The sequence below is a fragment of the Necator americanus genome, chromosome IV (assembly GCF_031761385.1).
Source record: "Necator americanus strain Aroian chromosome IV, whole genome shotgun sequence".
In the NCBI taxonomy this organism is placed as follows: domain Eukaryota; kingdom Metazoa; phylum Nematoda; class Chromadorea; order Rhabditida; family Ancylostomatidae; genus Necator; species Necator americanus.
In genome coordinates, this window is record NC_087374.1 from 32,915,634 (window position 1) to 32,928,349 (window position 12,716).

A 12,716-nucleotide genomic window follows, 5' to 3' on the forward strand; every position below is an offset into this window, starting at 1 on the left:
CCCTTCTGTTGAATTCTGTACTAACTGGGCCTTACTTCTTACCGATTCATTGCTGGTTCACGCATTCGTCTCAGACATAAACAGAAATCAGCAAATAAATGGCTCTGCTAAGTCACAAAAAGCTGTAAAAAAAAGTTTAAAAAAGCAAAAAGCAAAAGTTGTAAAAAAAAAAGTAAGTACGAAAGCGGTGGGGTCATTGATGTGTTAGATGCAGACGAACCAAAAATAAGTTTCCTCATAGTGCTGGGCGTGTTTTTGTTTGTCGCAAAAATTCTCACTATCTTCTTTTACCTTTTATGAAAACGAGTTCTACGTTACGTAGAGATTTCTTGAAGAAAGAAAGTATCTGTTTTTCTGTGTTTAGAACTGAACAGAGCGATTATTTACATGTAAATCATATTTAGGTCCGTGTATGCTCACTGAAGCACAGTTCTTCCAAGCGCATAGGAATCTAGAGTCCTGCCGAAAATCGTCAAGAACATCTTCTTAGAAGTTTATTGGAATCAGCTCTCATGAATGCATAAATTCAAATAAGGAGAAGTCAAATAAATCCATCCTGCAAAGTATTACAAATAGAACGTTAATTAAGGAAATTACATAAATCGATCTTGGTTGCACTAAAGTTCGACAGTAGAGCATTGTTCAGATCAAATACGTCGTGTTATTTCCACATCTTTTGAAAGACTTCCTGATACTGCTCAGTTCCAGCACCAATCTCGTTAGTGAGATTGTTTCTCACCTGGAATCATGATCATTTTTTTCAACGAAAAGAGAACTCTAACTCTAAACTGTATGTTATACCGCGAGGGTGCATGCAATTTCTGTTTTTGGAATATGTACACATGATCTGTAATCACATAATTTGGAAGAACATCGTTTGTTAGTTATTTGTGATATTATGTAGATTGGTACAAAAGTGGAACGCGTTTTTCTTTGCCTTATCTTAACCACAAAATTTTCCGGTTGCTCTCATCGTTATTATTAAAAGCAGCATAAGCGCTTCATAGTGCATTTCGTTGTAGTTATTAATGCTAAGATGATTTTGAGCGAGAATCAGTATTTGGCCGGTACCAATACCTAAAGTATGACATGTTAAGGCAAGACTTTCACCAAATCTTCTCCACGAGTTCAAGCTGGGCAGGCCTGCAGCGAAGACATCAACTGTGTTTGGAGTGAGGGGAGCACCACCGAACTCACGGTACGGTGGATTACTAGGGTTTCGTTGCGCCGATATCACCTTTGGAGATAAGGAAGGTCGGATAAGGAAAGACTTCTGAAGTTGACGACAACCTGCTGAAAGCAATAATTGAAGGTGATCTACCTAACACAACCACAAGAGGGTACCCAAGAACTAGGTGTCGACAGTTCAACAGTCGTCCCCCATTTGAAAGGAATAGGAAAGATGAAAATGTTGGACAAATGGGTGGTTTCGCAGCAGAAACTATCTATTTCTCGATCGCACTGTTACGTGCGGTGAGAAATTGGTCCTTCACAACAACAGGAAGCGTTCTGCTCAATGGATGGACAAGGACGAAGCTCCCAAGCACTTTCCAAATCCCAAAATGCACCAGAAGAAGATTATGGCGGCTGTGTAGTAGTGCGCTACAGGTGTAATCCACTACAGCTTCACAAAATCTGGTAAGACTATCACCGCATAGAAATCATGCAAAAAAAATTGACGAAGTGCATCGGAAACTCCAACTTCTTTGCCCGGAGTTAGTGAACAGAAAGAGCCCGATTCTCCTACACGATAATGCCCGGCTACACATTTTTAAGAGGACACTATTGAAGTTAAAAGAGTTAGACTACGAGACTCTACCTCACCACCATATTTACTAGATCTTTCGCCAATCACCTATCACTTTGTCAAGTGTTTGGATAGCTGTCTAAAAGGTAAGATCTTCCGCTACCAAAGTGATGCCGAAAACATCTTTCGGAAGTTCATGGATTCCAAAAGCTCGGACAATTTTATGCAGCGGCGATAAGCGTACTTGTGTCTCGTTGGCAAAGATGCGTGAACTGTGAAGGTTTTTATTTCGGTTGATAAAGTTGATATTGAGGCTAGTCATAGCTTTTCGAAATGAATGTCTGATAACGCGGATTATTTTAAAATCAATCTAATACGATTTTATGTACAAATCTTTAGATTGATTAAAAATTGCTATTCCAAATCATGTTAAGAAGTTTCAAAGTCTCTCCTTTTTTACCTGTATACTTTAGTGGCACCGACAAAATTGGAGTGAAGTCACTCTGAAATTTCAAACATTCTAGGAAGCTTAAAGTCCTTGTCTGTCATGTTGTAGCTCTGAATACCTAATGGGAAAACTCACAAGGCCTGAGTTTATTGCTTTGTTTCGAACTGGTGACTCACGATAAAAAGTACGAAGTGTAAACGTAGTTGTGGTAAGTTAAACAGGAGACGACAGTAACAAAGACAATAAAGGTTTCCACTACTACCTTATTAATATTTTTCTTTCTCTGGTGCCATAACAACAGCGGTAAAACGAAACAGTACTGTGGCATCCAGTTAGATCCTAAAATCCTAGCGTTCTTAAATAGTGTTGATAATTTCTAAAAATCGTCTTACCTTCAATCAGCGCCAGAAAAAGAGGCAGTGACAACTTATGACCAATTACTATGATTAAGCACATTACAGAAACATATGTCAAGATAAAAGCATAGGACACATAGAAAAGTGATGAAAGGGTGTTCAACGACCTGTGACAGAAATTTCAGTTGTTTATTTTAAACATTTTATGTTTCCGAGACTAAACGTATAAGGAAAACCACACTACCTGAGCGTTTCTTCGACTTGGTACCGACTGTTAATATCACCCTCCTTCTTCAATTTCGAACGGAGATTCTGTACTTTGTTACAATAAACGACTTAATAAGTTGAAAAGTTTTTTTCCCTTACCCTGTTAAGAGATTTTAATCTGTGGAAAAAAATTATAGCCATGCTCTGGATTACCATAGCGATCGACAGTGATAAAACTGTGTAAAATGGGCGCTTTGCTGACATTGCGATGCAGTAATATATAACTGTATCAGAAAATTCTGACGGTAAATATAGAATCAGCAGCAATACTGACGAGATAATCAACTGCAATACTTGCAATAATTGGAGTGAAAACTATTTTTTTTGAAAAAGATTCTTCTTCTTCATGATACCAAAATTCTCGTTGCAAACAGTCCACGTTTGCTTTTGCTTAGGTGTTACACAGGGACCTCTTTACTCCCCATGTTTGAGGCAGTATCACAAACACATCTAAACTTTCTTGAACATCACCCATCCACGTCTAACTGCATATCCACGTCTGACTGAAATTTTGTATGCAATTACAGACGATCAGAGTAAGGCAACTGTGTCCGTGTTCTTGCGAATGTGTTTGCAATTTTTGGTGTTCGCATCTAATCGGTTCGACGCGTTATAACCTTTCCCACACAACTTTCTGCCTTCTCACACTCGTAAATGCGACGCGTCTTTAAGAATCAGTCAGTGGCAAATTTTATATGCATGGATGTGTCATTTATTTGGCAAAAGCAATTTGAAAAGGCTCCGCAACGACTGTGCGGTCGATTCTGAAATTGGTTTTGGCCAACCAAACCTTTCATCCATCCAGTATTGAAAACTGGCAGCAGTCTTGTATGGAAGGTTAAAAGCACTCGCTTCACGCATTATCAAGGATGATAATCAAGCGCTATGGAAATGGCACGAAGTCTGTGTATAATAGTATCTTTAATCCAACCCCAGCAGCAAGCTTCACGGACCTCTTGAGGAAACATTGACTTCCAACCGAACATACCACTGTGAGAAAGCAAGTAATTGAGGAGTCTTCTTATAGATTATTTCAGGAGTCTATAGATTAGCTTGGAAAATACAGGAGTTTTAGAAACGACGTAAAATCGCGATCAGCCTATAAAAGACAAACATCAGCTATCAGTTCTCCACCGTCTATGTCAATGTTGATGATTACAGTAGAATCAAAACGACATGAAGCACGGTGCAGTTGGGTAAGCGGTTGCGCTCAAAGCTGGAGCGCAGCAGTTAGAATCCGGTGAAAATCCTTGCAACTACCGTTCATTGCTGCACTCTTCGCGATGGTTTCACCTCCATTCCAACAACTATCTCGACCGCGCCGCATCGAGCGCAACAGATTAAAGGCAGATACCACGGGGATGGGGGAGGGGGGGGGGGGCGTTGCAATAGATGGTGTCGTACCGAATAGCATTCTGGCGGCGGCTGTTTGCAGTGATGCAGGGAGAGATGAACGGAGCCACTCCTCTCTCCATAATCTACGACCCGTATACGAATACTCCACCTGAAAACCGTACCACCTCAGATTCGTGGTATGCTGCCTTTAAGCGACTGCAACGCGCTTCTCGTCGTTTTGACCAGACTATGATTGATGTCACTTTCTACGATATTCTGATATCAAGTGCAGAAAAATCTCTGCAGTTTTCGTCTCATTCTGCAAACCCTAAGTCTTAGAACTGCAAGAAAAGCGCGAAAAAAAATTAATTGGTCGATCATTGTTGGGAGTCATGTCATGTCGGCAAGTTGTCGACGATCAGAAAAATATAATTCGTTTTGACTTAGTTGTTATATTCTAGGCGGTCTCCTTTGCCTGCATTTAATTGTTCTTAAGTAATTTTAATTTTTAATGGCGAGAATGTTGCAATCACGGCGCTTATCAAATCATAGCAGCTGCAAGTCAATGTGGCAGGTTCGAACGAGGCTGTCGCTCTCCTCCTCCATTCCCCTCACCTTTTGAGGTTCATCCGACGTGCCTTTATCCTTCTCCATTCTCATCCAACCATATTTTCACATTTATTGTGCTATTGCTCGTAAGAATAAATCCTTTAATATGGTTATAATGTAATATTTATTTGTCTCTGTTTACACACTATTATCATGGTATACAATCACGCGCTTAGTCCGCGTGTGTATGTTTGTTTGTTTCTGTGTGTTTTTTTGTCTGTGTGTCACGAAAATATTCCATAAATGTAAAGTACTCCACCGGTAGGATCCATCGCCATACACCTGATTGACGAACGCTTTACCTTTTCACCATTGTCCAAAGATGTGAAATATATGTATGTTGACTATGATAAGGCAAGTTTATTAGGCATAAGATTGTTCACAACGCATCGTTTACTTCTCCACAAATTCACTTGGAGTCACTGCGCGGTATTACCACACCGCAGCGAATTTATTCGACCGAAGCGACACCATGGGACTCAACTCACCCCATTTTATAGTTTTCTGGTACAGGTGTGCCAACTTGAGGATATTGGACCCGTCCCATCCCATTTTACTGATTATCTGGCCCTTGCATTTCTTCGACGAAATGAGATCCGTCCCATCCAATTTTACAGCTTTGTGACGCCAGCGTATAAATTTGACGCTGTGAAACACGCGAAACCCCATCTCACTTCATTTTTTCACTTTGCAGCATCATCACATCATCACATATCTAACGCCGTTGGACATTTCTAATCGCGGTTTGGAATTTTTTACACACACAAATGAACAAACTCCCACACGTGAATAAGTCGTAGGATAAGATAAGAAGAACAAGCTCATCATTATATAGAAGGATAGACGTGAAATGATTACGAAAGCGCACCTGAGCAAACACAAGTAGCGGTCCTACACTCCTGTTACTGTTGTACCTGTGCAGATATATTGTTGCAATCAATCGCTCGAAAGCAATCATAATAGTCGTACTATAGCATAGATATAGCCCACAGTTGTAAGGTAAACGTACGTAGAAACAGTACATAACATCAGGTATAATTTCGCAACCATTGCTACGTTCTCGAAACATTTCCAGAAGCTTCGTCATATACTGGTAGATTCTTAAAGATTAGTTATAGTATAATGAAAACAATAACAATAACAATAACAATAACAATAACAATAAAATACATACAAAATGAATGAAAATGAAACAATAAAAATAAATAAAATGAATAATAATAAAAAACAAAAAGAGAACCAAATAAGTAAAAAGAAATCTTCCGAGTTGATCCTGGTCATACCTTGTCATAAGTTTAGCAGGGCAATTACTATTGTGATAATTTGATTCAGAGCTGTAGATCAATTCACATTTCTTTATTTCAATGAATATTTTGTCTATACAAGGACTTTGAGGCTCAAAGGTAATCCTGATCGCATCGCTGATCTGCTACACTCGGATACAACGGCATGTAATTCGTTGTAGTTGGGCAGTCTCTTTTAGAAGTAAGTCCAAAAGTCGAAGAATCGCTCTAATTCACAAGGAAGTGGACAAAGACGAGAAAATAACTCTAAAATTAAGGACCACCTTCGAAAGTGAGGACAGGACCGGTTACTGGGAATTCTATGCGAGCTAATTACGTAGTTCTCCGTTCAAATACATCAAGAAACACAACGCCCGGAGCGGGATAAATTCTGTTAAGAGATGCTCAGAGGTTTACCGAGGTCGCATAGAACGCGAATTTGTATTTGTCGAAAAGAGCAAATGTAGCCTCATTGAATAATGTTCTGCTCCTAGCGAGGATTAGTGTGTCAGTCAACTGCTTTCATTACTGCGCTACTGGTTTATTGCTCTTTCAACATTCACTTTTTAGTGAATTCAACCCTGGATATCAAGAACTAAACAGAAATCAACACATTCCAGAAAAACTCCATCTGCCCCAGAAAATCTACAATCGACAGTTTCAGTATTTTTACACAACTATCAAAACTCTTCCTAAATAAATTTAAATTAAACATATGGCCATGATGCTCACCTCGATAGAAGATGAACGAATAGGCAAACGACGTTAAAGATAATAATAAATCTCGTATTGAAGTGCATGAGTTGTTTCATAAGAACTCGGTTTAGATAGAATATCAGCAGCGGTATTGCCAAAACCGAAAACAGTGTATGTAGAATGAGCACCATTCGTAACAGAAAAAAATTTGCTATGTCATCCATCTCAGTGCAATTTTCCACCGTCAACGTGTTGCTCTGTCCTCCGGTTTGAACTTGAACGGAAGTGGTTGCCATCTGAAAAATAAACGAAGGTTCAATTGTTCTAAAGAAATCCCCAGTCGAGCTGCATTGTATGTGTAAATATAGCATATTTTAGCATCCACTTCTGAAACTAGAAAACCTACAGAGAGTGTGTTTGAATTGTTTGGAATTGAACAAAGCAGGGAAGAGAATAGGACCGCGAATAAACAGATAAGGGATAATGGATAAAGTGTCTGGCGTTAATCATTCCGCCTGTGATGCGCCCCCACGTTCACTTCAATTCAGAATCGTTTGAGGTTTACGAACGTGTAACTAGCCTATGCAATGATCTGCGATGGCTCTGGTACCAATTTATCGACCTCTGCGAAATGAAAGGCTTGGTTGGCGCTGGGACGGTTTCGAACCTTCGATCGATCGTTCAGGAGGCGGAACCTCTAACCGCTACACTACACCCGCCACATTGTAAGTGTAAACATAGCATATTTTAGCATTTACTTTTAAAACTAGAAACCTACGAAGAGTGAGTTACGTTAGGTTGGACTAGCTGATTGAATACGTGAATACAGAGTGACGGAGTTAAATTCGAATCTTCCACAAGTTTACGTTTAGTTTAGACGTATGACAAAGTCTTGTTCGGAGGAATGGACACCCACTATTGATATTGTGAATTGTGAATTTACTCCATATTTACTACAAGGAAACTGATTATTGGATAACAAATCTAATGTAATTGCACAAACCAAAATTAGCAAAAGTCAGACAAAATACGGAAACATTTAAAGACGTAGTAAAAAAAAACCACTTTCCCTGTTTTATACGATGCGCTTTCACTTGAAATCTGGCTTACAGATAATGTACATAGGACCATACCTGAATTTTGGAAATTACCAAAAGCTTACAGAACTTTCTTATTACCTCAAAAATTATACTGTTCTTATTATATAAACGTATTTAGTTATTACGAATTTGCTGAGAAATGGAAGAGGAAGGTAAGAGAGTTTGTGCAACTGTTTTTTGAGTTTTAGTCTTGAAGGAAACCTGCACTTAGAGAAAGATGTGTGGGGTCATGAAAGGCAAATTTTAACATGATCATCCACTTCCAATAATCTGTAGAAAGTAATTTAAGTAAAGAAGAAATGAGAATGAACTAAATGTGATCTGAAGCGTGAAGCGACACAGAATAATTGCTGCAGAGGAATAAGCGCAAACGAAAAGAAAAATCAAAAAAAAATCACTAAAAAGAGTGTTTTCAGAAAAATAATAGCTATGCCAAGATTCAAACAAAATGAAAATTACTCCTCTCTGCGTAACAGAACTGAATGTATTCATAGTTAACTTCACTGCTTGAAATGATTTCCTGCCGGTTATTCGAAACTCAATTATTTCAAAAAAAAAAATCATGACCACACAGCGTAACCTGACAATTTACTTAATCGAATTTCTAAAACCTGTACAGAATGTTTGAAGAAAAAGATCGTGAACACACACTAAGCTCGTAAGAAGAGTGAGAACACAAATATCTTTTAGTACTTATATCTTATGTGTTTTGAAGAGAGTTAATTTCTTTTTCAACCAAGAGAACTTCAAGGAAAGTCGTTAACCACATTCAGACGAGGAATTAGTTAAAAAAACACGTCAAGGAATGTTTTTCAAACTGACGTCCCATTAGAAAACACACAAATATGACAATTATATCTTCATTTATGCTTCGCAGAATTGGAAAATAGTCGCTTGAAGACGTAGAGCGAGCTGTGATCAGTTACTTTCGTCGGCTCACTTTAGCGCGCTTAAGTCCATTGTTTTCGGAGACGAAATGTAAGGAAATAGAAATGTGAGAAGTGTATAAAGTCTTGCCCACAAAATGGACGCTTAAATCTCATCACGAAGTTAAATGTGAAAAAATCATCATTGGGTGAACTGTATGCATATCGAACTGATATTTTTCATATCGAGAAAGTTAAGACTGTTTTCGAAAATTATAACAGCATATGAATAATGATTGTAATAAATCTGCATGCAAACCGTTCTACTTACAATAATTTACTTCGCAATTGCTATTATAAAACATAGAACAGTTGGTACACCATGATATACAGCAAACACAATTTTTCGACGTAAGCAACCAGGTTCAACGAAGCACCATTGCATCAAAATTAAAGTATGCAAAATTTACCTTGCAAAGGAAGTTGTATGAAAAGCACTAACCTACTGCGCACCACTTGAGTGGCTCATATCAACTGTGCTAACCAGTTATGGACAAAAACCTGACACTCTAGGTAAGTGAGAACCAAAATAGGATAAAAACTGCCACTGACAATGCTACTGGTTTAGTACAGTAATATTCAATGCTAAGAAAATGCCTAGGTATACTACCCACATACAGAGAGGAGAGAGAAAAAATAAAAGGAAAGAGAAAGAGGAAGCCGTATATTTCCTATAGTCTCAGTGCTTTTAGGAGCACAATTCATTCTTGACCCTTGAGAAATGCGATGTATGAATCGTTCATTAGTGCGATTATTTGTGATTGTTGAGTCATGTCCTAATTGCCTCTTTTATCTCTTCATAATCATGCTATATAATAAAGCCCCAAAACCCTGCAATGCCGAACCATCCCCATGCGCCTGAGAGGCGAGCACTCTACCTCTTCACCATTGTCCAGAGCTATGTAACCATGTATGTTGTCTTTGATAAGGCAAATTCGTTTCTCTGATATGTTCATAGTGAGGGTAAACTTTTATTTGAATATAAACATCCAAATTTGCAAAGTATCATGGCGTATAATGACGGGCTTATTCTGTGTGTGTTTGTGTGTGTCTCAGTCAAAAGATTCCAAAAAGAGAGGGAGGTGGATACCATGGCGCCGGTTGGTGCGCTGGAGCCCCAACGCGGTAAAATTGGGTGAGACGGGTCCTACGGCGTCGAATTCATGCCCCGGAGCCAGATAGCTGTAAATTGGGGTGGGACGAGTCCCACAATGTCGGAATGGGGTCAGAAAGCTATAGAGTGGGGAGAGATGGGTTCCACTGCATCGGATTGGTGCGCGCGGGAGCCCCAGCGCAGTAGAATGAGTTTCTATGGTTCCTTCACAGTCTATTTCCCAGCATGTCTCTATGATGCTACTAACATCCTTTCTTCAAAAAGAGGAAACACACGTGCGAACGGCTGATCAAATTCAATACATAGTAGCGAACAGTTTACGCGATCTGACGTAAAACGTTATTTTTATCACCACGAAAGTGATATTCACATCATTCCACGTTAACACATCATTCTTTACTAATAGTTGAGAGTGGAGGGAACTCATACTTCATGTAATGTTTCCAAATTGTGAAGATTTGAGAGAAACATAGATGTTAAATCAAGGTTGATTGTTCTCCAAATATAGAACTGAGCATTTAGGGAAAATCTTTCATCTATGCTTAAATTGTCGGGTAAAAAAAAACTGAAGAAAGCGTTGATAGAAAAAAGCAATTGTAATCTTACAAAAATGTCGCTACTGTTATTTCTTATTGATCGGTGAAGGCGAGCGAAGAATCAGCAAAAAAAGCCTGAAGTCCGGCTTTAGCCGGACGTTCAGACTGGTTTCTTAATAAGAAGGCTAATAGTGCTTCAACAATACCCACCGGGCTGATTTTGCCGATCAGATTCTATTTTTTCTTGTTTGAAAGCGGAAAAAATGTAAAAATTTATTTTTATTCTTATTTTTCGCAATAACGATCCTTTGTTTCGGGTAAAAGTGAGGTGTGGAAGTTTTTTTTTTCTGGCAGTTTTAGACTAGTTATAGTTATAGACAGTTATAGATAGTTGTTATAGACTGCGTCGGAACAATGCTTGAGGCGGAAATACAGCAAGAATATAACGGATTTATTGCAAATGCAATTACATGTAAAACAATAGTCACAAGTTAAAAGCAGGTGAAAAAATGATCATTTGCTTGAATAGGAGAAAACGAGCTTAAGTAAAACATCTCTCTGCCTTTCCATGACTAGTCCAACACCTTCTTGGCTATTTTGAAGTGGAACTGTGCATAGATCAGTGGCTTATTCCCTTAGGGAAACTTGTGATTATGAGGACACCTGTGTTCCTTTTCTCTTTTCTCGATTTACTGGAGTTGGTACCAGTAATACTTCTCCCTGTACACAAAATGCAGTGTTATGAGCAGTCACTTTAATTTGAGATAGTTTTGGGCTACTTTTCTAATAAACAGTAGCCATGGGTGGAACAATTTTGAAATGTTTAGTGTTACTTTCTTCATAAGCTATAGAAAAGTAATTGAAACTCTATGGTGACCGGCATGACACCGTGGAATTCCATTCCGATATCCACTTTAATTTGTTGACCTTTCTGCCTGCGGTCGTGATTTCTTATCGTACGAATTAGATAAAGCTATGAAAAGCAGCACACTGCAAGTGAAAAAACATCCATTAATGAGCCATACCGACCACATTTCCTTTGAAAGAAATAGTTTTTATAAAGTATTAGAATTTGGTGTCCGGTTCCCACGTGTTTTCCCTTTCTTTTTTTTATAGGTATTTCACACCTGCTACTCCAACAAATGTACTTTTCTCTTATTTTTCGCCATTACGATCCTTTGTTTCGGGTAAAAATGACGGATGTTCCAAAAAGGAAGTGAACTAGGACGGAAAAGTGTGAGGAATTAGGTAGGTTAGCCACAAAGGCTCAAAAAATTTTCAGAAATTCTCATAAAAAGAAAAATTCAATAATAGTAAAAAATAAGAATAATAAGAAATAATAAGAATAATAAGAAAAATTCTCATAAAAATTCTCAGAAAGTGAGTTATGTGACGTTGCAATAAATTACAGAGCAGAGAATGATGGGTGTATAGGCGAATCTTGCTCAACTTTACGAAGATGTTGGTAAAAAAAAAACTTCTTGTTCGGAGGAGTAGACACCTACTGCTGGTATTGTGGACTGTGAATTCCCAACGTATTTACTACCAGGAAACTGATTATTGAGTAACAAATTTAATGTAATTGTGCAGTCCATAGCAGGAAGCAGATAAAAATACGACAAGATTTAGAGACGTGGTAAAAAAAGCTTTCCCTGTTCTATATTATACATTTTTACTTGTAAGCTGGCTTATAAAAAATATACATAAAACCACAAATTTTGGGGACTAACCAAGATTTTAAAGCACTTTAATACTGCTTTAAAAATTAAGCTGCCAAATAATTATTGATTGGATTTAGTTATTTCGAGTTTACTTTCGAGAAATGGAAGAGGGAGGCAAGAGAAGAGGGTGATTTTAGTTTGTCTTCCGGTTCGAATTTCAACGGTGAAGGTTGCCGTCTAAAAAATAAACGGCATAAAATATAAAAAATATAAATATTCTTAATGATTTCACCCTATGTATTCTGAAGAGAATTAATTTGCTTTTCAATCAAGAGAATCCCAAGGGAAGGTCGTTTAACATATTTAAACGAAGAATTAGTTAGACAACGTGCCAAAAAAGTTTTGTTCAAATTGACATCCCATTAAAAACTCAAAAATCTAAGAACAGTAATCATATTTTTATTTACGTTTGGCAACGTTCGATAATAGTAGCTTAGAGATGTAGAGTGAGAAATGAACGCTATTAATTCCATTGTTTGCACGGAAGTATCCGAAGGAAGTAAGTAGAAGTCAAAGAATAAATAAGTTCTTGTCCATAAAAAAGACGCTTAAATCCATTTCATCACGACGTTAAATGA

The 12,716-nt window shown here is 38.0% G+C and overlaps 1 protein-coding gene across 1 annotated transcript; it reads right to left on the bottom strand.

Moving 5' to 3' along the window:
- Positions 1–661: 661 nt before the first annotated feature.
- RB195_003508 (uncharacterized protein) lies at positions 662–7,037 on the bottom strand (the record flags this gene model as incomplete). Its single annotated transcript, XM_064201189.1, has 7 exons — positions 662–739; positions 2,458–2,534; positions 2,588–2,718; positions 2,796–2,863; positions 2,918–3,103; positions 5,631–5,862; positions 6,778–7,037. 7 exons carry the CDS (start codon positions 7,035–7,037, stop codon positions 662–664), a joined length of 1,032 nt encoding a protein of 343 aa, XP_064057070.1.
- Between the last annotated feature and the right edge of the window lie 5,679 nt (positions 7,038–12,716).